Raw genomic sequence first — 23,835 nt, 5'->3', positions numbered from 1 at the left:
TCTTCTGGTTTATTTTTGTTCGGCTCTGTTGTGCTGTAGCCCTTCTGGACAGCAGTAATGTAGTAGCCTCAGGGAAGCATTGCAGAACAAACTAAAGTAGAATTAATCCATCACTATTTCTGTGTCAAGAACAAGAATATACCCACAATAAAACATCAGTCTGGAGGGGTCCTAACTATCAGTGGCTCTAATAAATATCACATACTTAGTCATTCATTTTATTCCTTCAGTATTCTGAGCCATGCAGGTTTTATTTTGAGACCCACCACATATGATGGTCATGGCATCATCACAAATAATTTGCAGACACATGGCAATATCTTCTACATTTTATGTTGAAAAGCATTAGGAAATGTGTATTCCATGTTAAAAGTGTGAATTTTACATAAGAAATACAAAATGTGCTCAATTGAAATGCAGATCTTTTGTGCATTCTTTTAAAAAATCCACACAACCACATGACATGGACCTATGACTGGGTGCCAGCAAGACTGGAACAGGATAAAATTAGACTACTCAATGCATCTCTTGCTGGAGGATGCTTGAATCTTGACAGGTGGTTGCTGTGCTAAGGGGAAGTTAGGCCATTGTACCAGGTACAGTGGAATTTTAAAGAGACAGATATTGTATTCATAGGCCTTTCTCTACAGAGCTATGCGTACCCACACAATAATTTTTCAGAGATATGTCTGATGTTTTGGATTGATTTGGCATTCCAGAGGACCTGAGTTTGCTGTCATTGTTCTTGTAAATCTCTTCTTGGTTTTTCTATTCCAACTGGCTAGTGTCATAGCTCAGGTTGGTATGTGCTTCATAAGATGGAGGAGGATCTATTGGTAGAAGAGCTCCTGTGTGTGTCATGACTCCATCTGGTGCATCATGTGTTGCCTGGAAAATAGGTTATAATGGATAATTAGAAGATAATTATTGCCATTACATCCCTCCAGATACCACCACTGATTTCATTTTCTCTCAGACAGTAGATCTTCTGCTCCTTTCACTTCACTAGAGGCAATCTTACTCTTCACGTTTTGACAAAGCCAACATCTTGCATGTTATTTCCCCCCACCTCCCTAGTTGAAGTCCCATGGAATTGCTTACCTCATCACTTTGTTGGAATATTGCTTCACAGCCAAAACTTGAAGACGTAATTCCAATGAAGAACTCCAGGATGGCAAAGATCAAAAGTACATTCAAAAGCCCTTGGGCTGATCTCTACCAAACGAGAAGCCATGCTGTCAGATCATATTAAGGTTATACAATTAACAACAACTGAATCACAACAGAAAACAACTAAAGACTCACAGATGATATAGTGAAAGACCCATTGCTTGTCTTCAGATAGCAAGACTGTTCAGTTACCAGGAAAACCTTTTAAATATTCGATTGATCAGTGTTTTTCCTCCTTTTTCAAATACTGGACCTCCTAAATAAATACTTTTGTAACTTGTAAATTAGCTTTCCAGTTTCTGTGGTTCTGAAACACTCTCAAAAACAAATTCTGACAACATGAACATTTTAATAACCAATTTTTGAATTCTACTTTTTGCTCATGTATGACACGTCTGGCACCTAAGGGGAGAAAAGTAATTTCCTCAGTTCCTTGAACATATTTTTAATAATGGGAACAAGTTAAAGTGAGCTCTGAGACTGCGTTGTCTATTGGACTTCAGCTGCTGATTCAGGCTCCACACATATAATAATCATGTACGAGGTTTATTAGCAGAGTTTATATACAACTCCCTGAGGTGACTTTAAAACACAAATCTGGAGCAGGGTTTCTCTACTGTCCAAGTGAAGGGAGAGCAGTGGTGGTTCGTGCCCATTGGAACTGGTGGGGTGGAAGGCCAGGAGCCCAACAGTAGGCAGAGCCAGAGCCAGTGAGAGACGGGGCAACTAATTCTACCTTTGTCCTCATTTCCTCCTCTTCCTTGTTGAGTTCTACGAGGGCAACACTGAGGCTGTGGAGGAGGAGGCAGACAGCCTGGGCCAACCCCTGGACTGGTTGTAAGTAAGAAGGTGGGTGGGCAGGTGGACTTGGAGGAATCAAGGTTGGTGGAGCGGTGCCCCATCTACCTTAATGGATTGGCCTTCACAGAGGGAGAGGATTGTCCGGGGGGGGGGGGCTTGGCTGCACTTAAGGGGACAGAACATTGTTAGTTCACTGTGCCACAACACAACCACTACAGAAGAACCAAACATCCCTGTGTGGCAGAACTGCTAAATTCAACCATTCTTACAGCATTGAACCGTCTTGCTGCACAGTGATTAGTCAATTTCTTCAGTTGCGGTGATCTGTTATTTTTAGAGAGCCAGTTTGCTTTTGTAGACAATCACTTTCCCTCTTTCTTTTCACTTCAGCTCAAGGTAAAACTAGTACACACTTCATAAGGATGTGCCCTATTTTTATGGATTTTGTGTGCAGGAAAGTAGTCCAGGGACTCAAGGACACACACAGGTCTCCATGTGTCAAAAGCCTTATGTGTGTGTGTTTTAGCCCCAGCCACTACGTCCCACTCCTCTTCCTGCCCCCCCACTGCTGTACTGAGCATAACATCTGCAACAGGGAGCCTTCTTTAAGTGTGGAAGCTCCACACATCATTTAGAACCCTGAATCACAGGGGAGCCTCCGCACACAGAGAAGTTGTGCTCAACACAGCAGTAGTGATGGTGGGGGCAGGAGGAGCATCACCACTCTGAAGGTGGGACTAGACATGTGACTCTGCAGCCCCTTTTGCCACATCTGGCCTCTACACAAGAGTAATATGTGAAAAGTTCTAATGAAATCACCACATGCACAGTGAGTGGGACTTCTTGTTAGAGTGAATGGGGAAACCCAAGCTTACAGGGAATTCCAGATCACAGCCTTGGGGTCAAATTGCATTCTTGCTATGTCAAAAGATCCATGTTTGATCTCCCAATGTTTTTCATTGACCTGTAACCATGGAGGTTGCCAATTTGTTTGGAGCCTCACCGTTCAGAGGTACCTGTACTTTCTCCCCTACAGAAGAAGAAGCAGTTGTGGGGGAGGGGGAGATGGATTATTCTCAGGAAAATAGGACAGGGAAAAGGTTGCATTCTCCTTCCTGTCATTGCTCATAAATTGGCAGCCCCTGCAACTGTATTTCAGTGAAAAAGCAAAAAGGGGAGGAAGGGATGTTGGGAGATCAGTCACGAATTTCCTGGCATCACTTACGTTTTATTTGAATAAGCAGCTTTTAAATGCTTCTAAATAACTAAAATACTGTTTTTATTATTGCGTTGTATTGTTATAGATTTTTAAACAATTTTTGAATGTTTAAATATGTTTTTATTTTATTATTAATTGTATTTTTTGTCACAGAACTGTTTGCCACTGTGGGAAGAAGGATGGGATGTAAATTTAATAAATAAACATATAAATAATAAAATATAAAATGTCTCACATTATTAATGTTGAATATATATTTTTAAATTGCAACACAAAAATATGCATTTTTCATGAACTTTATAGGTGTAAGCTTAATCTAAGAGCTTAAAGGTTTGCCCTAAGTCACTTAAATAAAGAAAGAAAAATAAGAAAGAGGTAGCATTTCATTTGTAGGAAAATTCAGGGAGGGACCCCTGATCATGCATTTTAGTGGGCCAGCCCCTTTCCTGCTACATTTGAAAGTTGGCAGCTGGAGAAGACAGCCTTAAAAAGCTGTAAGTATGCAGCTGTATTAAATAAAGCTTTTTCTGATGCCTTTATAGCTTCTGTAATTGATTGCACAAAGAAAGGCCTCTTTTATCTCCCTGGTATCACCTACCTTTCTTCCAGGTCCCTCCTATCTGGTGGCAGTTTCACTTCACCATTTGATAGATGACAAGGAATATATGTGTAGCCAGCAATGAGGGCAGAACAAATAAAGCAGGAGGAATACAGCATAAAATAAAAAGCTCAAAGGTTTGGCAGCCGACCCAATTTGCCATCTCCAGGTTAAGGGAACTCAGGTGCAGCCATTTAGCCACTGCTGAAATAAGTTCAGAACTCAAAACTCCTAAAATTGACTTACCTGTTTTAAGTAAGAGGAACTAGCATTATAATAATCAGAAGAAACATCTTCATCCATAATGAGAACAATTATTCCCACAGTTGCAGCAACAGTACTTATGATATTCATGCCTGTGCTGATTTTCACCTGCAAGAAACAAATATACCCTTAGGACAAAAACTATTATCACCATTGTGGACAACACCATGACAAAAGCCCTATTCCAGGGATAGCCAATGTGGTGCCCTTCAGATGTTGCTGGACTCCAACTCCCACCATCTCTGACCATTGGCCATGCTGGCTAGGGCTGATAGGAGTTGGAGTCCAGCACCATCTGGAGGGCCAAAGGTTCCCCACCCCTACTTTACAGGTAGGAGGGAAAGGAGACGGAAATTTACACTGAAACTCCAGGGACAGCTCAATGTTGAGAAGAATCCTAACCCTCCTATACCAAGGCTCACTGAAGGAAAGATAAGGTTTTGGGGCTCTGAGAGTATCCACAAGTTGGCTGCTGTCATCTGGGGGAGATTTCAGAACAAGGAGGATGCTACAGACCACCATCATCAAATTTATCACTCTGAAGTAGGGATGACATCATCTGTCAATTTCAGTTCTCTCCATTTCTCATTTTTTAAATCTTAAATTAGGCGCTCTGCATTTCTGCAGCACTTTGCAATTTTTTAAAAAAGAAATATGAAAATTATTTAGCATTTTAGTGTGACTTTCTAATAATAAATACATTTTTGTATACAGTTTTGACTAATGGAAGCATTTTTTGCAAGCAATTTGTCCTAATACAATGCATTTTAATGTTATTTTCACCAATAGATTCATTTTGTGCACACTTTCCCCTAATATATGGATTTTTGCAAACAATTCTTGGTTGGAGAACCACACTGCAACATTCAGATGAGTGTGACTTTTGAGGGATAGCTGTGTTTCAGTTCTCATATTATTTCAGAAAGTGAGAATTCGATAAATTTGGCTTGAAATGTGAACTGAATTGAATTTTTTCTCCACCTCTACCCTAAAGTCTTGAGCAAGCTACACTGAGCTCTCAAAGAAAGAGTAAGATATATGAACAATAAATGGAATTTTGGGGGGGGGGATTAGACTCACCAGACAGAGTGATTTATTTTGCTCAGTTACCACCAGTACAGATCCAGAAACTATGAACTGTGTGACAGAAGAAAAATTAATTTAGGGTTAGAGTAAAACTTCACTTGTTCCAACTCAGATGAAGAAAAGCTTATGTAGTGAAAAGAGGATGCTGACAAACAGCATGCTGTCTACAGGAATTATATTGCAAAAGTGCAAGGAGGCGAGATAATTAGGAGAGAAACAAATTCACTCTGGGCTCATTCTGAATGTGGGAGGAGGGTTCTTCTGCTAGTGTAGTACTCTAGTGGCCATTCCTGTAAGTGCTTTAGGGCACAATCCATTTGCTATTTACTCCAGGTGGATTTGAGTGAAGTGGATTTGGCGGACTCCTCGCTGAGCCAGCAGGGTCCCGGCTTAGCCAGACTCTGCCAGCAGAAGCCTCTCATCCCAGCTCAGCCACAGCAGAGCCGGGCTGGATTGCCCTGCTGGTGCATAACCCAACATCTCCTGGAAAACCCAGGAAATTAGGGTTAAACCTGGAGTTAGTAAACTGAAATTCCAGAATTTGTCAGTGTAGTGTCAGAGCATTCAAAGAAACAGCAGCTGTATACGAATGTTATATATATCAGTTAAATTGTTCAGTCTGGCAAATGTGGTGTTTGATATCACTAAGGGAAACCAGCAGTTTCAGGCTTGTTATATAAATTAATGGTAAATTTAGCTCCAACCTGTGCTTACCACCAGCAACTTTGGAGCTGTTCCCTTATGATCTCACATTGCACATAAAGCATTTGATCCCAGGAATCACATAGAGAAGGCCAACTGCAAACTTCTTTTTCACCCAATTGTTACTTTCCCTGCCAGGCAAAAGTTATACGCAAAAGAATTGGGAAATTACTAACTAAAATTGCAAATTCAAGGGCTATTGAATTCATGGAACATATAACTGCTATTTAATTCATTATTCTTAAGAGCTTCTTGAATGATGAGATTCTCCTTTCCTTGGAGCATTGAGAAGATTGCCTACAGCAGTCACTCACCAAACAGGGTACCTGACGCACTGACATAATAACTGAACTGATGCTACTTACAAAGAGCCCACCCCAATACACATATCCAGAGAGCACAGTGAATGACTTGTGCACTTCCAGGAGATGGGGCAAGATACTTCCAAAGCCAACGTGAATCAAGCCGATCAGAATCTGTATGGCCTGTAAGAATAGAGTAGAACAGTGGGATGAGCCCTATTCTGGAAGAATGTGGAGATCGGCAATGCAATAAATCATAATGTCCTTGAAAGTACTTGGTAATATCCTCAAGGCTTCTCTTGAGGATCGATTTCAGGAGAGGGGGGTCAAACAAGCTGAATATGAGCGAACAGTGTGATGCGGCTGCAAAAAAGGCAAATGCTATATTAGGCTGCATTAACAGAAGTATAGTTTCCAAATCACGTGAAGTGCAAGTTCCCCTCTATTCAGCATTGGTTAGGCCTCATCTTGAATACTGTGTCCAGTTCTGGTCTCCGCATTTCAAGAAGGATGCAGACAAACTGGAACGGGTTCAGAAGAGGGCAACAAAGATGATCAGGGGACTGGAAACAATGCCCTATGAGGAGAGACTGAAAGAACTGGGCATGTTTAGCCTGGAGAAGAGAAGACTGAGGGGAGATATGATAGCATTCTTCAAGTACATGAAAGGTTGTCACATAGAGGAGGGCCGGGATCTCTTCTCAATCGTCCCAGAGTACAGGACACGGAATAATGGGCTCAAGTTGCAGGAAGCCAGATTTTGACTGGACATCAGGAAAAACTTCCTAACTGTTAGAGCCATACGACAATGGAACCAATCACCTAGAGAGGTAGTGGGCTCTCCAACACTGGAGGCATTCAAGAGGCAGCTGGAGAGCCATCTGTCGGGAATGCTTTGATTTGGATTCCTGCATTGAGCAGGGGGTTGGACTCGATGGCCTTATAGGCCCCTTCCAACTCTACTATTCTATGATTCTATGAAATTCTGCCAATTTGAAACAGAAAGGGCTGTCCAAAACTTTGATTGGCAAGATACTTGTGCCGTCATCATGAACAATCGCCCAAAGCAGCATATAATTTTAAAAACAAACCATTTTTTTTAAAAAAATGCACCAGACGTTATTTAAATGCATAATTGTAAAAATAATATTTTAAATAGACAAAAAGGCAAAGTGCCCATGGAAGAGAGAGAAAACTTCCAAGGGTTTGTTTGTTTAACAGTTTTATACCCTGCCTTTCCACCATTTAGGCTTTGCTATGAAGGCAGATACATATGTCATTTGAAGAGTGAAGGTGGAGGGAACCTGGGCTTGCCCCCTGCCCAGACAAAAGAAATACCTCCAGGCCAGCTCTTGGTTTTTGGTATATTTACCATCACCACCACCACCATCCACCTAATAGAGCAGTAACCTTTCACAATGCCTCATATAATGATCCTCCCTTCCTAACCTATGGAACAAAGAGTTGCTGCTGTAGCCAGAATTAGGCTTGGGGGAGTGAGAGAAAGGGATGTGTATATATCACTCACTGGGAGGGGATGGTAGAGAAAAGCAGAAGAGGACCTGGCATTCAGAAAACATTATTTTCCACTTGGAACTCAGTTAGTTTTTTAAAAGCGTTGTTGAGAACAGGGGGTGCACTTTGTGAAAAGAGCAAATTTTGAAGGATGGCTGCATGTTGGTTCACATATTGTTTCAGAAATTGTGAATTAGGTGGGTTCGCCTTTAAATGCAAACTGAATTGAATTTCTCCCACATCTCTAGCCAGGAATCAAAATATCAAATCCACTAAGAAACCATAGAGGAAAATATTTCTGTTCCTTACTTCGAGGGCTTCTGATATATATAATTCTCTCTGCTATGTAACTCCTTGGCTATCACATAATCTCCAGAGATCACAGGATTAGCTATGTCACTCACCCCAATCACCTTGGGTTCTCCTCTGCGTCCTGTATATATGTTCCCAGCTAGCCTGGTTCCTTCATGGAGTTGGATCCTTGGGAAGACTGTTCCAAGTGGTTGGCCACTGAAATGTGTCATTTCTGGAGTCTGGTTGATAGTACCAGGGAACAAAATCTGGTTTAGGTGGCTGGCCATCCCACCAGAGTGAGGAATAACCGCAAATGTTTGATTGTTCATATTGAGCAGTGCAGCTCCTGCAACAGAGAAATGAATCCATGAATTCATTCACAGAAAGTGCACATTGTCCTTGCTTGCTCTGCATTTGATATGGGGTCTCTTGAGTATATGCAATGATAGGCGACAGCTCCAGATTGCCGTGCTGTAGGACTACAGCTCCCATCATCCCTGACCATTGGCCAAGCCGACTGGAGCTGATGGGAGTTGTAGTCCAAAACATCTGGAAGGTGCCAAGTTGGGAAAAGCTGCTGTACTGCAATCCCTAGCGCAGAAGTGGGAAACATTTTTCATCCCAAAGGCCACGTTCATGGACAACCTTCTAGGAGCTGCATGCCAGTGCTAGATGCAAAAAAATGTGGGCTCAGCATTCAAAGTGATTCTTTTTATAGTCGGTACATTGTAGCTATGCAAAAGTCAGAGATTTGTACACACACACACACACACACACACACACGTCCAATCTCTATCTAGGCAAAGATGAGGTACTATCACAGTTCAAGGACACGTTGCAGCCAGGCAAAAGCACTCGAGGAGGGTGTAGAGCCGAGCCAGTAGGGGTGCTTCCTGGAAAAGAAGAATGGCCTGGGGGGAGTCTGGAGGGCCGGATGGAGGCATCTGGAGGGCCACATATGGCCTGGGATTCCTGACCTCTGCCCTAATGCAAGAAGCTCACAGGGGATAATAGACAATATGTGACCTGCATAGGGATCACTGTTTCTTCTTCGATGTCATGGTGGCTTATGGAGTTGTTTGAACACTGGGATGAGATGGTATACAAGTTAACATTCTTTCAGGCTGCTTTAACCTGGACCATGACACAAATCATTCCCACTAAGCTAGCTTTAATGAAGAGGTATGTTTCCCTACTATGCTATCCTGCAACTTTAATCTCTAATAAAAGATGTGCTACACTGGAGGCTGAGCAGCTGCCCTGGCACCAGGAACGGCTAAGAGTGTGTCCATGTAATAGTTGCCTGTGCTTCTGATTCAGCACTGGCGTTGTTCCTTTTAGGGCAGAGACTTGTTTGCCTTCCATTGTTGCAAAATCTCCATGTTTAAAAAAGCTGAACTGCTCAATTTTTCCCTGTTATGTAGCTGTTAAAAATAAAAGTGCCCAGACAAAATAAAAGCTGGCAACTGTAGCAGTATTTGTATTCTGAGGGCCAGAGATCAATGCTTTTGATTCCTGGACAGAGCAAATGGGATTCTAATTTCAGAGCCCAGAGTAGGGATGAAAAGATCTGTCAATTTTGGTTGTCTCAGTTTCTCATTTTTCCAATCTTAAATCCAGTTCTCCTTATTTCTAGAGCAATTTACAATTTTTGTTAAAAAAAATCATCATGAAAATTCTCCAATGTTTTAATTGCTGGAGGTGGTCTCGGATGTACGAACGTTGACCCCAGAACTGTTAGTGTTGGGGGATTTTAACGTACATGCTGAGACCACTCTCACTGGAGCCCCTCGGGATTTCCTGGAAACTGCACCTTAGTAACGCTGAACCCACCCATGTAGCCGGTCATGCTCTCGACCTTGTATTTGTCCTGGGAGCGGTAGGAAGTGTTCTGAAGTTGGAGGCTATTTCTTTCACCCCCGTGTCATGGTCAGATCACTATCTGGTGAACTTTGACCTCTCGATGCCACACACCCTCCGCAGGGGTAAAGGACCTATTAGAATGGTCCGCCCCAGGCGCCTGATGGATCCGGATGGATTCCTGACTGCGCTAGGGGAATTGGAACCTGCGGAAGGTCGCCCAGTCGAAACCCTGGTGATGGAGTGGAATGAGGGAATCACCAGGGCATTAGACCGGGTGGCTCCGAAACGTCCTCTCCCCCTGAATAGAACTCAGACAGCACCATGGTATACACCCCGGTTGCGAAGTCTGAGACAGGAGGTGAGACGACTAGAACGCCGGTGGCGGAAATCCCGCTCTGAAGATGTTCGGACACAGGTTAGAGCAGCAATAGCTGCCTACCAGGTGGCAGTAAAGGCAACAAAGAAGGATTTCTTTGCTGTCTCTATTGCATCCGCAGAGTTCTGTCCCAGGAAGCTGTTCCAAGTGGTCCGAAGCCTGGTCAGTCCAGTTGCTCAGGAACCCTTGGAGCATTCTAAGGCTTCCTGTGACAAATTGGCAAGGCACTTTGCTGATAAAGTCGAACACCTGAAGAACTTGATTCCGTACACTGTGGATGCAGTAGAAGATCCAGAGTTGACCAGTTGCAATCCGGTTCAGTGGGATCGGTTCCGGCCTCTTCCTTCTGAGGATGTGGACAAGGTACTTTCAACGGTGAAGCCTACCACCTGTCTGATTGATCCTTGCCCATCATGGTTCCTTATGAATTGTAAGGAGAAATTGGGCGAAGGGATCAGGGCGGTGGTAAATACATCCTTGAAGGAGGGTGTACTGCCACCAGCCCTCAAGGAGGCAATCATAAAACCCATTCTAAAAAAGTCCTCCTTGGATCCCCAAGTCTTGAACAACTTTCGCCCCATTTCGAATCTGCCATTTTTGGGCAAGATCATTGAGCGAGTGGTGGCTAGCCAGTTGTCAGCACACTTGGATGAAATGGATTATTTGGATCCATACCAATTGGGGTTCAGGACTGGGCATGGTACTGAAACAGCCTTGGTCACTCTGGTGGATGATATGAGGAGGGCATTAGACAGGGGGGAATCCACCTTTATTGTCCTCCTGGATCTCTCAGCGGCTTTTGATACCGTCGACCACGGTATCTTGTTAGATCGCCTGGAAGGATTGGGAATAGGAGGCACTGTTTTACAGTGGTTCCGTTCCTTTCTCTCTGACAGGCATCAACAGGTAGCACTGGGGGATGAGGTTTCAGACCCTTGGCCCCTCACTTGTGGAGTGCCACAGGGTTCTATCCTCTCTCCCATGCTATTTAACATCTATATAAAACCGCTGGGAGCTATCATCAGGAGTTTTGGGCTGCGGTGTCACCAATATGCTGATGACACGCAGCTCTATCTCTCTTTTAAATCCTCACCAGAGTTGGCTGTGGAGACCTTGTCCAAGTGCCTGGAATCCGTGAGTGGGTGGATGGGAAGAAACAGGCTGAAGCTCAATCCTGACAAGACCGAGGTGCTACTTGTAGGTGACAGGGGAAGGCTGGGTGTTGTTGACCTGAAGCTTAATGGGGTGAGTCTACCCCTGAAGGATCAGGTCCGCAGCCTCGGGGTTGTTCTTGATTCCAGGCTGCCCATGGAGGCTCAGATTTCGGCAGTGAGCCGGGCAGCTTGGTATCAACTACACCTCATATGGAGGCTGCAACCCTACCTCCCTACTCATCAGCTCCCACTGGTAGTACATGCCCTGGTCACCTCTCAATTAGACTACTGCAATGCGCTGTACGTGGGGTTACCCTTGAAAACGGTCCGGAAACTACAACTGGTGCAGAATGCGGCGGCTCGTTTGCTTACAAACAGCCACCGCCGTGATCACATCACTCCAGTGTTATTTCATCTACATTGGCTTCCAGTTGTTTTCCGGGCCCAATTCAAGGTGTTGGTGTTAACCTTTAAATCCCTATATGGTCTCGGCCCAGTTTACCTGAAGGAGCACCTCCAGTACCACCAATCAAGCCGCCCGACTAGATCAGCCACGCAGAGCCTTCTCTCAGTCCCACCAACGAAAACAGCTAGGTTGGTGGGGACTAGAGAGAGGGCATTTTCAGTGGCGGCCCCCACTCTCTGGAATATCCTCCTGTTCGATCTTCGCCATGCCCCTTCCCTGGATACATTTCGCTGAGCCTTAAAAACTTGGCTCTTTGGACAGGCCTTCGGGATTTCCGGGGTGGGCTAATTTTTCTGTGGTTGTTTTATAATTGTTATGAATTGCCCTACATGGTTTTATACTGCTACATTAGTGTTGACTGCATTGTATTTTATTTTGTATTATATTGTATTTTATTGAATTTTAATGTTTATGTCGCCTAGAGTGGCTTCAGCCAGATAGGCGACACAAAAATTAAATTTATTATTTTTTATTATTATTAATGCGAATTTCTTCTAAGAGACACATTTTTGTAGGCAGTTTTGCAAAGGTACACATTTTTGCAAGCCATTTCTCATCATCTAATGCATCTTTGCATGCTATTTTCACTCATATATTCATTTTTATGCACATTTCTGTCTAACATATGCATTTTTGTAAATATTGTTTACTTGGCGAACTGCATCACAAAATTCTAATAAATGCAAATTTCCAAGGATGGCTGTGTTTCAGTTCTCATATTGATTCGGAAAGTGCAAATTTGATAAATTCAGCTTGAAATGCGAACTGAATCAAACCCAGAGGGACCTCTCAGGCACATAGGACTTCTCCTCATCCTTACCCAGGTCTTTTCTACAACAACCATACAGCAAAGGATGCATAATTTTCAGTCAGAAGTGGCTCAGTGGGTAAGTTGTCACCTAACAAAGCTGATGCATGCTGGAAAAGACTTCAGTCACGAGTCAGAAAGCTCTAGTTATTTGGGTGTCTGAGGCTCCTTTTCCAAGTTTGAGAGTGATATGGAAATACTTTAGCCCTGTTTCAGACTTTTCTAGAAATCAGGATGTTTTAGGCTACATTTGCAATAAGTTTCAGCTTTTTTGGTGGAATGGAAATAACCATTTTGAGGTATATTTTCAAGTTCTGTTTTGAGACAGAGAACAACATATGTACTGTTTTCAGATGTTTCAAACAACCCAGGCATCTTTTCACCCTGCATTCTGCAAGTACAGAATCATATTTGTAGCTGCTAAAGATGCTTGAATATTTTGTTGGCATATTTAAACAATCTGACCTGATTTGCACTTCCCAGCCCATTATGTGATTCAAGATGAAGTTATCCTTCATTTTTTGCACTTCTTTCAATTCTGCAGCACAGAATTGGCTCAAAAATGCATCAAAATGCATACAAAATGCATATTTTTAAAAATGTATAGAAGTAATGTGAATTTCCATTTTTAAAAAAATAAATAAATCACTGATTGATGCGGAAATGGGATGAAATAGACTTATGAATGAATAAATCATAACTGACACAGCCTGGAAAAAGCCTGGTTTGCCCATTGCTACTGCAAGCCCTTCTTTGCATGGTTGATTCATGTTGCCATAGCCCAACTTTCCACAGCCATATGTGATTTTGCTTTCTCTATCTGGAGCACTGAGTGAGGTATAAAAATGTACCCTCTTCGGTCTTTTCTAGTAATCAGAGTGCCTTGAACTTCAAATCAGAGTGTGGTGATGAACTTCAAGTGTATCAACTTTATGTCCTGGGTCACAAAGAACTACTCAGACAATTTTGATATGTTTGTGAGTGTGACCTGTCAATGAGATCCAAATTTGTTATCTATACTTATATATTGGCAAAATTCCCTTCCATCCTAAAGATGAGAGAGTTTTTATTTTATAGTACCAAGGCAACATGACATGTTATGTTACATTACATCTATGGCAGGGCTAGGGAACACTGTGGTCCTTCAGATGTTGCAGGACTCCAAATCCCATCACCCCAACCAGACTGGCCAATGATCAGAGATGGTAGGAGTTGTAGTCCAGTAATCTCTGGAGGGCCACAGGTTCCCCAGCTTTGATCTCTGAGAACATGTTACATTACATCCACCTTGGATTAGACTATCACCCTTTCTTGCTTGGGACTTTGTAGCCTTGTTCATATATGTACACCAACACTGGATAGCAGAAAGTTGTTGTGCCTTTGTTTTAATGGGAGTGGGGGATTCTAATATTATGGTGAGGCTAAGGAACAACCAAGTTCCAGCAAGGTCTGCCCACTAACTATATCCATCTCAGAAAACACTTTATTTTACATTAAATATGCTATATGATTTGCATATTTTTACTATCACACAACACCTTGTTCCCCAAATGCATGAGTTCATCCTTACATCCTTTTGCGGCTGTTGCTCGCACGCTCGCTCGCTCGCACGCTTGCTGGCTACGCTTTCCTGGTTTACCCGAAACACGCTGCAGTGAGACCCTAGGACGACGGAGACGCTGCCATTGTCACTGTTGTTGCTGGAGGATAAAGCTGTGCGATTTATCCGGGATTGTGTTGCTGCTTTCTCGGAATTGTTTACTATCAATATTTCCCGGGTTGGGCTGCTGTAGTCTGGCTGGTGTGGTGCTTCGCAGGACTGAGCCCTGGCCGCCCGCCAGCCGTGGCTAATCTTCTCCACCTGCTTGTCAGGAAGGGATATCATTATCATCTGAGGAGGAAGAGCCGTGACTGTTGCTGGTTGTCGCTGCTGTTGTTCTCTGGCTGTTAACATCGCTCTAACTCTTATCTTTGGGAGCAGAGTCATTAATTAGGGTTCTGTTAGCACGTGTTTACAGCTTGTTTCTGTGCGAGTGTGGTGGTGTGAGTGTGTGATGAGAGTGTATGTGTATGAGAACTGCATGTACGTTTAAGGTTTTACATTATGTGCCTGGGTGAGAGGTTTCAGGGCTGTGTAGGGAGATCTGAGGGGGGCCCAATTGCCGTGGTGATGGGCAGAGGGAGATACGGCGTTGTGAGGAAGTCTGGCCAGGTAAGGGAAACTTGGCCCAGGCAGCTAACCACTGTGCCTTGTTCCGGTCTTCCTCACACCCACAGGTTTTATGGTTGTCCTATCAGCCAGCTCTCAGATCTTCAGATGCTGCTCTTAAATGCCAGATTGGTTCAAAATAAGATCTCCCTCATCCACGATTTAATTGTGGATGAGGGAGCCGACCTGACGTGCATTACAGAGACCTGGGTGGGTGAGCAGGGAGGAGTTAGTCTCTCCCAGCTGTGCCCACCGGGGTATCTGGTTCAGCATCTGGGTAGATCTGAGGGTTGGGGAGGGGGGTGGCTGTGGTCTATAGGAGTTCCATCTCCCTCTCCAAGCACCCTGTCCAAGTGGCTACTGGCTTGGAGTGCTTGCATCTTGTGTTGGGTCAACGTGACAGATTGGGGATTCTGTTGGTGTACCGCCCACCCAGCTGCCCAACGGTCTCCCTAACTGAGCTGACGGAGGTGGTCTCGGATGTACTGTTGAGATCCCCTAGACTTTTGGTGCTGGGGGATGTCAACATCCATGCCGAGGCCACCTTGTCTGGGGCGGCTCAGGACTTCATGGCCTCCATGACAACCATGGGGCTGTCTCAATATGCTGTTGGCCCAACACATATAGCGGGACACACTCTAGATTTAATTTTTGCCACTGGACTGGGAGATGGTAATCTGAATGTAGGGAATTTTACATCGGTCCCTTTGTCATGGACAGATCACTGCTTGTTGAGGTTTAGACTCACAGCGACCTCTTCCCTCTGCAAGGGTGGGGGACCCATTAAGATGGTCCGCCCCCAGAGACTAATGATTCCAGAGGACTTTCAAAAGGCTCTGGGGAGTTTTTCGGCTGATAAGGCTGGTGCTCCTCTCGAAGCCCTGGTGGAACTGTGGAATGCAGAAATGACCCAGGCGGTTGACATGATCGCCCCTGTGCGCCCTCTTCGGTGTAGAGCTCATGCAGCTCCATGGTATACTTTGGAGCTGAGAGCGATGAAACAGCATAGAAGACGGCTTGAGTGCAGATGGAGGCGAACTCCTGATGGATGCAATTATGCACTGGTAAGTGCCTATACTAAGTTGTACTTAGGGGCAGTGAGGGCAGCAAAGAAGCAATATTTTGCTGCCACCATTAAATCATCGATCTGCCGTCCAGCGGAGCTTTTCAAAATAGTCCGAGGGCTATTACATTCTGGCCCTACAGACATAGTGGAGTCATCGCAGGCGCGCTGTAATGAATTCGCTAGGCACTTCCAGGATAAAATCTCTTGCATCCGCCAGGACTTAGACTCCAATGTTGTAGCAGTTGAATCGAATGAGGTGTCCAGCACACAGTCTTGTCCTAATGTTTTGGATGAGTTTCTGCTAGTACAGCTTGAGGACGTTGACAAGGTGCTTGGACTGGTGCATGCGACCACTTCTAAGTTGGATCCTTGCCCTTCTTGGCTAATAAAAGCTAGCAGGAATGAAACAGCCGTCTGGGCCAGGGCAGTGATTAACGCTTCATTGTGGGAGGGAGTGGTCCCTGGCCTCCCGAAAGAGGCGATAGTAAGACCACTTCTGAAGAAAATGTCCCTGGACCTGGAAAATCTTAACTATAGGCCGGTGGCTAACGTGCCATTCCTGGGCAAGGTCCTCGAACGAGTGGTTGCCAACCAGCTCCAGACACTCTTGGATGACACCGATTATCTGGATCCATTTCAGTTGGGTTTTAGACCCGGTTTTGGCACGGAGACAGCCTTGGTTGCCCTGTACGATGACCTCTGTCGGGAGACAGACAGGGGGAGTGTGACCCTGCTGATTCTCCTTGATCTCTCAGCGGCTTTTGATACCATCGACCATGGTATCCTTCTGGGAGGACTCACTGATTTGGGAGTGGGCGGTACTGCGTGGCAATGGTTCCGCTCCTACCTGGTGGGTCGTCTCCAGAGGGTAGTGCTTGGGGAGCATTGCTCAGCACCCTGGGATCTCCAGTATGGAGTCCCGCAGGGGTCGGTTCTGTCCCCCATGCTTTTTAATATCTATATGAAGCCGCTGGGTGCGGTCATCAGGTGTTTTGGAGTGCGTTGACATCAGTACGCTGATGACATGCAGCTCTATTTCTCCTTTTCATCTTCTTCAGGTGAGTCTGTCGACATGCTGAATCGATGTCTAGCTGCGACAATGGACTGGATGAGATCTAACAAACTGAGGCTTAATCCAGACAAGACTGAGATGCTGCTGATGGGTGGTTCTCCTGACAGGATGGGGGATGTTCGACCTGTTCTGGATGGGGTTGCACTCCCCCTGAAGGAACAGGTTCGTAGCTTGGGAGTTCTTTTAGATCCATCCCTGTCACTCGAGGCTCAGATAGCCTCGGTGGCACGGGGTGCTTTTTACCAGCTTTGGCTGGTGGCCCAGCTACGCCCCTATCTAGACAGAGAGAACCTCGCTTCAGTAGTTCATGCACTGGTAACCTCGAAATTAGATTACTGCAATGTGCTCTACGTGGGGCTGCCTATGAAGACGGTTTGGAAATTGCAGCTTGTGCAGAATGCAGCAGCCAGACTGCTAATGGGGACCAGACGGTTCGACCATATAACACCGATTCTGGCACGCCTGCACTGGCTGCCTATTTGTTTCCAGGCCCGGTTCAAAGTGCTGGTTTTGACCTATAAAGCCCTACACGTCACAGGACCACAATACCTGTTGGAACGCCTCCCCCGTTATGAACCTGCCTGTACACTACGCTCATCATCAAAGACCCTCCTCTGAGTTCCTACTCATAGGGAGGCTCGGAGGATGGTAATGCGGAAAAGGGCTTTTTCTGTGGTGGCCCCCGAACTGTGGAACAATCTCCCAGAGGAGATATGCCTAGCACCAACATTACTATCTTTCCGGCACCAGGTTAAAACTTTTCTCTTCACCCAGGCTTTTTAACATGTTTAGTATGCGCTGACATTGTTTTAACTTTTTAACATTTTAATCTGTTTTATATTGTTACATGTCTATTGTATTTTTTGATGTTTCTTGTCTTGTGAACCGCCCAGAGAGCTTCGGCTATGGGGCGGTCTATAAGTTTAATGAAATACATAAATAAATGAAATAAAAGTTCAGCACTCTCCAATGCAGTCATAATGAAATTCAGTTTCCAGGTCAGAAATTGCTAAACAAATGGGTGGGTTATCAGGTAAGCTCCAGTGATATTTACAGATAACAGTACGTGCCAGAAACATGCATATGGAATAAGGATGGGCAAATTTGTCCATTTCATTCTGTCCCTTTCTTGTTTTTCAAATCTTAAATTATGTTCACCACATGACCACATCAGTTTGCGATTTTTTTTAAAAAAAAAATCCTGCTGAAAATGCATCATTATTTTACTAAAAAAATTCTAATATACACATTTTTGTATGCAATTTTGCCTAATATATACATTTATGCAGACCAATTTCCCCTTATACTATTCATTTGTGTGTTATTTTCACTAATATTTGCATTTTTATACCCAGTTGGCCCTACCAGATGCATTATTGTACACATTACTTGGCTGGAGAACTGCACTACAAAATTCAGAGAAGTACAAATTTAGAAGGATGGCTGCATTTCAGCTTGTGCATTGTCTTGGAAACTGCAAATTAGATTGATAGATTAACCTTTAAATGTAAACTGAATCACATTTCTCCTCCATCCCAAACAGAGAAAAGAAAATAGGTCTGCTATTTTCAGTTGATACTTATTAATTTCAGTGGCAAACAGGTATACATCCCGTCGATTGCTATTTCCCATCTTCCCTATTTGCCCCACTTAAGGCAGCACTGGACTGCTTCTGTATGAAAAAGATATAATTCTTTGCCCAGGCAATTGGGACAGATGGGCAGGAACTACTCCCCTTCCCTCTCTTGCTTGGTATTCTGCTCTTCATTCAGCTGCAGGGCTCATTCACTAAAAGCAACTGATTATCATTCCAAAAATTCCCCGCAGTACTGAGACTTGATAGGACTCACTCTGTCTCCAGGCCGTGCAGATTCTGCTTTTCCTCCGGGATCTAAAAGTGTACACAACCAGGAAGCTTGTTCTGAACTTTGAAGAAGCAGCATTCATTGCTGTTGGACTTTGGATCTTATTTACATTCATCCACCCCACCCAACTGTTGCAGGTAGACCTCAGTTCTCTACTACCTTTGTTAAGGTTCAGGTTGCCAAATTCCCTTCTATTGAAGGGTTTTCATATACCCCAGGACATTATTTATAGATTTTATTTTATTTAAAATATTTCTATGCTGCTTTTCAATTATAGTATTGTCTTAAGCAGTTTGCAACAATTCAGTACATCATTCTGGGATGGGAAACCTTTTTCAGTCCAAGGGCTACGCTTCTTTGTAGGGAACCTTCTGAGTGGCTGGCAGAGCCAGAGGCAAAAGCAGATTGCTGTTGTATGCTTTAGCAGAATTCTGAGTCATCACAATCCACTAGAAATGTAGCTCCTAAGGTTCCTTTTTTATGGCTCTGAGTCTAAATGCTGATGCAGCATTTAGATTTTTCTATAAGAGCTTGATGCTACTGGGTAAACTTTGGGTAGGCAAAGGAACAGTTGGGGAATGATAAGGGCATGATGAAATGGGCTAGGTCAGAAGCATCCCAAACCCTGAGATTTCAGGGGCAGGCCCTAGTGATGTCATTAAGCATTATACATTAAACATCAACCACAGTTACTTTGAGCATACCACAAACAAACAAACAAAAATCTAATTGGAGATTAAGATAGAGGGGGTATTCACATGTTACTCTGGACCCAGGTAGAAGCTCCCTGTACCTGGGTACAGCTGGTCTTGAGAAAGAGTCTACACGTGGCGATCTGAAAAATCACCATGTGTGCCACTACCCTGAAGAAAGAGGTCTTTCGTTCAGTGTTGATTCTCCCTGCAGGCTATCCACATGGAGCTGATCCTGAGCAATTAGTTTTCCTCCCCAGGGAGAGCCTGAGGCTTTGTTTCAGCAGCAGCAGCAGCAGCAGGTGCTGCTGCCAATCAGAAATGAGCTCAAGGCAACGTCAGTTGCTGGAGCCACAGAGCAGAGCAGGAAAGAGGAATAAGGCTAAAATGGAGGCAAGGGAAAGAAAGAGGGAAAGAAAACCAGCCTGAAGCAAAGCTTCTGTGTGCTGGCAATGAGTGAGCTTGAGGGAAGGAAGGAGGGCAAAATGGGGAAAAGGAGAGAGGTTTGGGGGATTCACATTTGAATTTTAAAAATGTCTATTCAGAAAAAATCCCACTGAGTACGGTGGGGCTTACTCCCTCGTACGTGGAATGGAGCTTCTGTGTGCTAGCAATGAGCTTGAGGGAAGGAAGGAGGAAATATGTCTACTCAGAAGTAAATCACACTGAGTTCAGTGGCGCTTTCTCCCAGGTAAATGGAATGCCTAAAAATGTGAGAGAGACTTGTCAGGAACTAGAGCTAGGATTGTTTAAATGGTTGATTTTTTAAAAAATGAGTTTGTTTTACAAACTTAAATGGAGTTCAAGCCTCTTCTGGGCTCAGACAAGTGAAAATTGCTATCTTGAGAGAAGGGTTGAAGGAAGCAATAATCAGAAAGCTAGCAAGGAGAGAGAAGGGGGGAGAGATTCTGAAGGCTCACACTAATTCTAAAAATGTCTACTCAGAAGTAAGTCTCAGTTCAATGGGGCTTACTCACAGGTAAGTGGAGATAGGATTGCCTAAAAAAAGCAAGAGTTTGTCAGGAAGCTAGAGCTAGGTAAGGACTGTTTACATTGTTAATTTTTACAAAATTAAGTTTGATTACATTCATAGTACAATCCTAACCCCAGGCCTACTCTAAAGTAAATCCCATTCAGTTAGGTGGGGCTTACTCCCAGGTAAGAGGGATTAGGATTCCAGCCGCTTAGTAGAAACAGTTGGGGGCAGAGAAGGGGAGGGAAAAGAGTTTGTCTGTGTGTCTGCTCACAGTACAGTCCTGGCCATGTTTACTCAGAAGTTAGTCCCACTGAGCTCAATGGAACTTACTGCCAGGTAAATGGGGTTGGGATAGGATTGCAGCATCACTTTGAGGGGAATGTAGGAAGAGGTGAAAGAACAACAGAGAGCTAATGAAGAGAAAAGGCCGGGGGGAGACCCTAAGACTCTGAAGCAGAACTTGTGTAGCCCCTGTGGGCTCAAACAGGTGAAAATTGCTATCTTAAGAGAAGGTGAGAGGATGTACCAGTAATCTAGTAAAGGGGATGGGGGGAAAGACTTAGGAATCTGAAGTTACAGTGCACTCCTAACCATGTTTATTCAGTTCTACTGAGTTTAATAGGGCTTACTCCTGAAGTGAAAGTGAACATAGCATTATAGCCTTTAACTTCTAAATTCAATTATTTCCTTTAAATACTAGGTGATTTATCAATAAATATTATAACATTTATAATGTCTGTTAAATATTCAGTGTGTCATAATGTGACTCTTATTGTTGCTTGTTATGGAGTTGTACAGCTACTCTTCAGGATAGTGCCACAAATAGATTCCAAAAAGTCTGCTTTAAACTTGCTCCAAACCCCCTGTGGCATGTAATGAAAAATAGCTGCAGTCACAACAGCAATAATAGAATAACTTAATGGCTAGGCAACTTGCTCAGAAATGATTGCCACCACACCAAAGACGACTCGTGACACAGTTATGGGATAATGTTATATTTATTTAAAATATAACAATTATATTAAATCCAATTGCTGCCAATTACCAAATTAAAGCAACTTCGGGCAGGTGAGGATACCTATCTGAGAGGGATTTATCCCTCCTGTTTACTGGGCATGTCAGTCTCTTCAGACCATGACTCCCTAGCAAAGTATGTGGGTAAACTTATCCCTCCTTGCCAGCGGAGTCAATCACGTGTTGCCAACCTCCGCATCCCGGCCCCGCTGTACAGGCATTCACCCTGATGCGCAAGTTGGTTGCACAAGGACACCCCCAAGTTCCCCACCAGCCACGCCTGACTGGCGGTTCCCTAGTGAGTGCCCTTTAATACAATGCCTCAGTCACCTATTTTGTACCCCACCTTCCTCACCTGCCCAAATTCCATGCCAGTCAAAGCGAAACAACCCAAATCCACCCATTATGGCCAATTGAATCAAATCCCAGCAGTATGGAGTAGGCAAAACCAAAGGGATGCTGAAATCAGCATCCCCCCCCAAAAAAAATTCCTACTCAGCCCCAACTGGCGACTAGCAAAGCCCATACTGACTAGGGAGGGGTGGGTGCTGCAAGGCAAAAGAGGCAAGATTCAAGGGAGGAGCTGGCTTATATGCCCTGCTCCTTCCTTACTCGGATTGGCCCATGTGGCACAATTTTGAACCTTTCGGGAATGTTCCCGAGCCTTCTAGCAAGGTGGGGTGGCGGCAAACATGCCCCCGCCTTGGCAGAAACGGCATAGTTATCTATAATAGAAATTTGGGGTAATGTTATCCCTTGTATCTTAACAACATAATCCCAAGCAGGTTTATCAAAAGTAACTTTCACAGTTCAATGGAGCTTACTTACTCTCAAGTACTTGTGCACAGGATTGTAGCCTTAATCTTATTTAATGCCTTATTTCCTTTTAGGGTTGCCAGGTTCGTGGCCTGAGACTGATCCTGTATCTTTAGGAGAAGAGAAAGTCAGCCAAGTGCAGGTGTCCTTGCAACTCAGTAATGGGAAAAATCACAAGGTGGAATTCTCCCTTCCCCCTGCCCAACTTTTAAAGATACAGAAGACCTCTTGGAGGCCAGGCCCGGACTCCAAGAGGTCTCCTGTATCTTTAAAAATTGTGCAGGGGGAAGGGAAAATTCCACCTTGTGATTTTTCTCATTACAGAGTTGCAAGAACACCTGCACTTGGCTGACTTTCTCTTCTCCTAAAGATACAGGATCAGTCTAAGGCCATGGACCTGGCAACCCTACCCAGAAGGGAATGAGGCCCAGAAGCTGAATGAAGGTTCTTCACCCCTGGGACTTAAGAGCCTTTCTCACTTGACTAGGAAAGCTACTGCTGGGACGGAGGAAGAGATCATGACTCTGCAAGTATAGGGTGAAGCAACTTTGGGCTCAAAGCAGCCTACTATCACAGTATTGCTGTCTTATTTTTCTGTTGATCATGTTAAATCTGAGGCTATACTCTCTCAAGAACGGACACTTTAGGTACATTCTAACAGCAGAGGGCAGAATATATTTTTCTTTATTCACATTTCTACATAAGATAATGTGATTATTATTAAATGCATTTGCCAACAAGAACCCTTTTAATTGAAAATGTAAAATAATTCATCCTATATGAAGGTCACTTAAAATAGGCCTGGGAGAGAAAGAGTATTTGCAGAGTCCATCTCAAGAGTGGTGCAAACCCATCCTATGCATGTTTACTAGAAAATAAAAGTGCTACTGTCTGATTTTAAAGCTTACATGGGAAAATGGTTGCCCGGCTTTAGAAATTCAAAAATTATTGTCCTTGCAAGCATAAAATAAGATAAATAATTTAAAAAGAGTATTGAGGTCTAAATTTTAACAACCTCTTTGTCTCAGAGTTTCTTATTTAGAAAGAGTGAGAAATAATAAAAAGCAGGTAGTGCTTCTTGTAATACCTGACTTATCATGATACAAAAGTTCTGCTTTTACTGCCTCTCTACTTTTATTCCATAATTCCTCTTCTCCTGTTAAAAGGGCTGATAACAATCTCGTTAAAAAGGGATAACAGGTTTTTATCACATTGCACTTTTTAATTAGCTTAAAATATGATAAAGCATCTGCTTTCCATGTAGAAGGTCCCTTGCCTGAAACCTTGGAGAGCCACTGTTAGTCAGGATAGACCATACTGAGCCAGATAGACCAAGGGTCTGACTCAGTATAAGGCAGCTTCCTATGTTCCTAATACCAGGATTTATGTTTTTGCCAACACTGCTTTGTGAATTTGTAACTGTTAATAAGTAACAACATAATTCACCATCTGCATTTTTTGCATTTTATTTCCTTCTGACCTCACTGTTTATAATTCCTTCCCTACA

General features: G+C 43.8%; 1 protein-coding gene across 8 annotated transcripts; it reads right to left on the bottom strand.

Moving 5' to 3' along the window:
* Positions 1 to 204: 204 nt before the first annotated feature.
* LOC133376866 (membrane-spanning 4-domains subfamily A member 15-like) lies at positions 205 to 22,417 on the bottom strand. Of its 8 annotated transcripts, none has more exons than XM_061609752.1 (8): positions 22,341 to 22,357; positions 18,816 to 18,856; positions 8,062 to 8,297; positions 6,206 to 6,325; positions 5,133 to 5,189; positions 4,035 to 4,160; positions 1,102 to 1,215; positions 205 to 888 (listed from the first exon to the last, which is right to left on the bottom strand). In XM_061609752.1, the coding sequence occupies exons 3-8, from the start codon at positions 8,278 to 8,280 to the stop codon at positions 769 to 771; spliced, it is 756 nt and encodes a 251-aa protein (XP_061465736.1). In that variant the 5' UTR covers positions 8,281 to 8,297; positions 18,816 to 18,856; positions 22,341 to 22,357; the 3' UTR covers positions 205 to 768. The 8 variants fall into 8 exon arrangements, with proteins under 8 accessions (XP_061465736.1, XP_061465731.1, XP_061465732.1 ...); XM_061609747.1 differs by lacking the exon at positions 22,341 to 22,357 and adding an exon at positions 19,589 to 19,782; XM_061609748.1 differs by lacking the exon at positions 22,341 to 22,357 and adding an exon at positions 19,589 to 19,782 and having other exon boundaries at positions 8,071 to 8,297.
* Between the last annotated feature and the right edge of the window lie 1,418 nt (positions 22,418 to 23,835).

Source organism: Rhineura floridana, chromosome 2 (assembly GCF_030035675.1).
Source record: "Rhineura floridana isolate rRhiFlo1 chromosome 2, rRhiFlo1.hap2, whole genome shotgun sequence".
In the NCBI taxonomy this organism is placed as follows: domain Eukaryota; kingdom Metazoa; phylum Chordata; class Lepidosauria; order Squamata; family Rhineuridae; genus Rhineura; species Rhineura floridana.
Note: the sequence above shows the minus strand (reverse complement) of the source record. Positions and strands in the feature narration are given on the sequence as shown.